This window comes from Arachis hypogaea, chromosome 16 (assembly GCF_003086295.3).
Source record: "Arachis hypogaea cultivar Tifrunner chromosome 16, arahy.Tifrunner.gnm2.J5K5, whole genome shotgun sequence".
In the NCBI taxonomy this organism is placed as follows: domain Eukaryota; kingdom Viridiplantae; phylum Streptophyta; class Magnoliopsida; order Fabales; family Fabaceae; genus Arachis; species Arachis hypogaea.
Window position 1 is genome coordinate 99,199,853 of NC_092051.1, and position 4,909 is coordinate 99,204,761.

Here is a 4,909-nt window from a genome sequence, read left to right on the forward strand (position 1 = left end):
ACCCGCCGGGGGTGGGGGAATGGGGTTTGACCAAAAGAACAAAAAAAATGGGAAGAATGTTTTGACGTCCACTTTATTCTAATTTCGTATGTGCTTTGTTTCTTCCACTTCTAAGAGAAACCTATCATAAAAATAAAAAGCTAACACGGAATAAAATTCAAATAACCAAATACATCTATGAATCTTTTGTGGCCAGTCATTAATGACACAGAAAACAAGGATTATCATAAAACAATTGATATCAAAGAATCTTAAGAATGTCAGAAAAAAAAAATGGGGGCATTAACTGTCAGCAATAACATCCCGTTAACATGTCCACAACTCATGAGGTTTAGCCAATGCAAACTACCCATATCTAAACAATCTAAAATACGCGGATTGCACTCCCCATTGTACTCTTGAGGTACAAGCATCTCACCTGTTTCAACAAACAAAACATAAATGAAAAGACGGTTAACAAAAAATTAAAAAAATAAAATAAAGACATCACTTTTCAAAGACAGCATTCCTTTTCAAATCAAAACAAAGGTAGTTGAAAATGATTCTCTGCTTAACAACGAGACTAAGTTAGTGCCTATTCAACATCACGCTGCCAGCATTTGGCTACAAAGACATCACTTAAAAGATACGTGTAGTTGCCTAAGCTTTTTTATGAACACATCAACGGGCAGTAATAGAACAATTTCAAATATATTCATGCTTGTTAATATAATAGAATATATTGACATCATGAAATAAACACATCTCACGCTGAGATTAATTAGCTTGCCTATATCTTATCTTGGATAGAACAAACAGTTTCAAATAAGACCCAAAATTTTGTATACTTAAACCAAAAGCCCAAAAGACTCTCAAACTTAATGCTCCAATATTGAGAACCTTAATACTGATACTCATATAAGGCCTCGAACAGTCAAACTTACATTTTGCCAGTTTTTCTTCAATAATGAAACAAGGAAATTGACACTGAGTTGTACATTCTGGAATATCTGTTTCTCCTCCATTGAGCAATTTCCAACAGCAACACCCATGCAAAGAACTTTCTTAAGTTGAAACTTCACCATTGCTTTTGTTTCATTAACTTTTGACTCTAAGGATTCCTGATGTGTCACTAATGTTGGAAACTTACCTGCATTGGTGGGTTCATATAGTCAACTGATCATATACAGAGCAACATATTATAATCCGAAACCGCAAAAATGAAATTTCAATCCATTGTAGCCTTGTTAAGAATAAAAAAGGTAGGGAAAATGTGAAAGGCTGCTTGAGGAACAATCAATGAGCTTGCAGAGTCCCTTCAAAAGGCCTCTCTCAAAGGATCCCAAAGTTAATTGGGTTCCAATTGCTGTCCGCCCCCTAACTAAACCACATATGAAATTGATTATTTTCATAGGGCTACTCAAAGAGGCATAGGTTACATTACTTGGTTAAGAACTTCACTATAAGAGAATTATGTTGCTGAAAACTTTTTCCATCGGCAGAAAATAGTAGGTCTTCCTAAACCCCAAAGCAGATAATAGAAAAGCAGGCAATGAAGTGAATAGTCCTATACTAAGCAACAAATTAAAATATGAAACTGCAAGAATTTTCAATCCAATGTACACTTGAATAAAAAAGTTAGACAAAATGTGAAAGGCTCCTTGAGTGATAATCAATATGAGACTAGAGAGTCCCTTCAAGAGGCCTCTCTCAAAGGACCCCAAAAGCTAATTTGGTTCCGATTGATGTCCGCCCCCTAACTAAGCCACATATGAAACTGATTATTTTCATAAGGCTACTCAAAGAGGCATACATTCCGTGAAAGTCAAAAGAGAATCTACAGTGTTGAAAACTTTTTTATCAGCTTCCTAGTTCTGATTTCCGCATAATCAAGATGTTATTCCCAAATCACACAGAAGATAATAGAAAAGCCGGCAATGATGCATGATGCAAATAGTTATATATCATAATCCAAAAATGAAAGAATAATTTTCAATCTACTGAGCCTTGTAGGTAGAAGAAAATGTGAACGACTGCTTGAGGGACAATAAATATTAGATTGAAGAGTCCCTTCAAAAGGTCTTTCTCAAAGGATACCAAAAGTTAATTTGGTTCCTGTTGATGTTTGCCCCCTAACTAAGCCGCATATGGAATTTGTAATTTTCATAGAGCTACTCAAAGAGGCATAGATTACAAGACCTTGTCATGAACGTAACTACAGGATAATCTATGGTGTTAAAAACGTTTTCGTTGTCTTCCTAACTCTGATTCCCAGATAATCAAGATGTTCTTCCTAAATCACACAGAAGATAATAGAAAAGCTGGCAATGATGGCATGATGCAAATTAGTTATATACTAAGCAACATATTGTAACCAATGATGGCTGCGTGAGGGACAATCAATACGAGACTTGAGTCCTTTCAGCAGGCCTCTCTCAAAAGATCCCAAAAGTTAATTTGGTTCCAATTGATGTCCACCTCCCAACCACATATGAAATGGTATATTATTGTGCTACTCAAAGAGGCAAGAAGTAAATGACTCAGTTAAGGACCTCTATGAAAGAGAATCTATGGTGTTGAAAACATTTTCATCAGCTTCTTAGCTATGATTTACACACAATCAAGATGTTCTTTCAAAACCTCAAAATAGATAATAGAAAATCAGGCAATGGTTCAAAAGAATAACAAATTTTACATGCCCACTGAAACAAGGTTTCATAGAGAGAAACAATCAATAGAACGAATATCATAACAAGTGAAGTTACTTGCCTGCCTTGTTCAAACCAGGGCCTAAGAGGCGAGGAATTTGCTTGATGACAGCTTCAGAAGCTAGAAAAGCATGATACTTCTTAGCAAGCTTCTTCACAAGTTTCTTGTTCTTATTAAGCTTTTTCAGTGCCTCGACATCCATCCAATCCAGCCCAATTTTTTCAGCCTATGTTACAACACAAATGCATCAAAACCAATCAAAATCACAATAACTAACCTATAACACTATCTTTACCTAACGATGAGTAACAATCGACAACACAGCACACGAAACGATTATTATGACAAAGATTTAACCTCTTCGACGTGCTGAGCGTCACCAAGCATGCAGATCTTCATCTTGGGGCGAGGAATATGAGGAAGCTTAACGGAACCGCTGAAACGCTTGTCTTTCTGGGGGTCATAGTTCTTCAAACCAATCTGAAGTTCAACTGTCTCAGTGAATTTGCGCTTCTTCTCGTTCGCATTCGCAACGAGCTGAGATATGGCCTCTCTCAGTGCATCACTCTGTAGCTTACTGAAATGTAATAATTACACACATTAAATTAAACACTGATTAATAGTCACTAAGCAATGAAATAAGAATATCGATTGGATTGGAATAGTACCTCATTGTAAGGAGCAGAGGTTTGGTGTTTGAGGTGCCGCCACAAAAGATTATTCTGCAAATAGAACAAGCTGCTATTATAACGAAAATGCGGATAATGTGTAATGTGTTGTAGCTAACGCATTGAGAGAGAGCGCGAGTTACCGTGGCCGCCACAAACCCTAGTCAGCAGCTCAGTAACTAAGTCACAAATATACATATATATATTTTTCCTATAATATATATATGCATCATAGCTACTTTGTTTGAGACGCTGGATAATTTTTTTTGGTAGTATTAATTGATCAAACATCAAAGGGTCCAAAATCTTTAAATGCTAGATTACATATGTATGTTGGAGTCTCTCCCACCAAATAGTATTTAGTATAGTAAATTCCTATAATGTTAGATTCTGACCCTCCTGCACTCAAAGAAAGGATTGCAGATGTTGTTAGATTCTGACCCTCCTGCACTCAAAGTGAATTTTTTGGAGTTACAGAAGTTCAATTGGCGCACTCTCAATTGCGTTGGAAAATAGACATCTTGGGCTTTTCAGAAATGTATAATAGTCCATACTTTGCCCGATATTTGATGATCCAAACTGGCGTTTAAAAGCCAGGTAGAGACCCTTTTCTGGCGTAAAATGCCAGAACTGGTACCAGAACTGGAGTTAAACGCCCAAACTGGCATCCAAGCTGGCGTTTAACTCTAGAAAAAGCTTATGCACGTGTAAAGCTCAATGCTCAGCCCAAGCACACACCAAGTGGGCCCCGGAAGTGGATTTCTGCACTCTCTGCACTTAGTTACTCAATTTCTGTAATCTTTAGTAACTAGTTTAGTATAAATACTAGTCTTTCCTATTGTTTTAGAGAACTTTGGACTTTTATGTTACATTTTGGAGGCTGGCCACATGGCCATGCCTAGACCTTTTTCTCTTATGTATTTTCTACGGTGGAGTTTCTACACCTCATAGATTAAGGTGCGGAGCTCTGCTGTTTTTCATGAATTAATGCAAGTACTATTGTTTCTCTTTCAATTCACGCTTACTTCTTCTCCAAGATATACTCTCGTACTTAATTCAGTTAATTCAGAATGAAGGGGTGACCCATGACAATCACCCACTATCTTCGTTACTCGCTTAGCCAAGATCCGCGTGCCTGACAACCACAAGCGGTCTACATGATATTCAACGTAGTCATTGGACGACAGCCAGAGTATAGTCTCTTGGGTCTCTGATTCACGGACCGAGTCCGTGAGATTAGAACCTTCGTGGTAGAGGCTAGAACCAATTGGCAGCATTCTTGAGATCCGAAAAGTCTAAACCTTGTCTGTGGTATTCCGAGTAGGATCTGGAAAGGGATGACTGTGACAAGCTTCAAACTCGCGAATGTTGGGCACAGTGACAGTGTGCAAAAAGATAGAGAGATCCTATTCCGACACAAGTGAGAACCGACAGATGATTAGCCGTACGGTAGCTGTACCTGGTATTTTTCATCTGAGACGAGAAATCCGACAGTTGATTAGCCATGCAGAAATCGTACTTGGACCATTTTCACTGAGAGGATCATACAGTTT

General features: G+C 37.7%; 1 protein-coding gene and 3 non-coding genes across 5 annotated transcripts; all 4 read right to left on the bottom strand.

Annotated features, from left to right (window-relative positions):
* Positions 1-203: 203 nt before the first annotated feature.
* On the bottom strand, positions 204-3,707 carry LOC112754534 (large ribosomal subunit protein uL1). 2 transcript variants are annotated; one of them, XM_025802206.3, is made up of 6 exons: positions 3,500-3,707; positions 3,357-3,410; positions 3,046-3,265; positions 2,749-2,914; positions 924-1,129; positions 204-418 (listed from the first exon to the last, which is right to left on the bottom strand). In XM_025802206.3, the coding sequence occupies exons 2-6, from the start codon at positions 3,359-3,361 to the stop codon at positions 365-367; spliced, it is 651 nt and encodes a 216-aa protein (XP_025657991.1). In that variant the 5' UTR covers positions 3,362-3,410; positions 3,500-3,707; the 3' UTR covers positions 204-364. The 2 variants fall into 2 exon arrangements, with proteins under 2 accessions (XP_025657991.1, XP_072076973.1); XM_072220872.1 differs by lacking the exon at positions 3,500-3,707 and having other exon boundaries at positions 3,357-3,429.
* On the bottom strand, positions 1,249-1,371 carry LOC112762073 (small nucleolar RNA U19). The gene has a single exon (XR_003182431.1). It is a non-coding gene; the product is annotated as a small nucleolar RNA U19 (small nucleolar RNA).
* LOC112762071 (small nucleolar RNA U19) lies at positions 1,625-1,750 on the bottom strand. Its single transcript, XR_003182429.1, has one exon. It is a non-coding gene; the product is annotated as a small nucleolar RNA U19 (small nucleolar RNA).
* LOC112762069 (small nucleolar RNA U19) lies at positions 2,001-2,126 on the bottom strand. Its single transcript, XR_003182427.1, has one exon. It is a non-coding gene; the product is annotated as a small nucleolar RNA U19 (small nucleolar RNA).
* Positions 3,708-4,909: the final 1,202 nt, after the last annotated feature.

Bases quoted from the DNA above. Each gene is read 5' to 3' on its own strand.
- LOC112754534 (XM_025802206.3), bottom strand. The intron at 2,915-3,045 runs GTTAAATCTTTG...GTTGTAACATAG, and splicing joins ACGCTCAGCACGTCGAAGAG to GCTGAAAAAATTGGGCTGGA. The intron at 419-923 runs GTAAGTTTGACT...TTGTTGAAACAG, and splicing joins TGAAGAAAAACTGGCAAAAT to GTGAGATGCTTGTACCTCAA.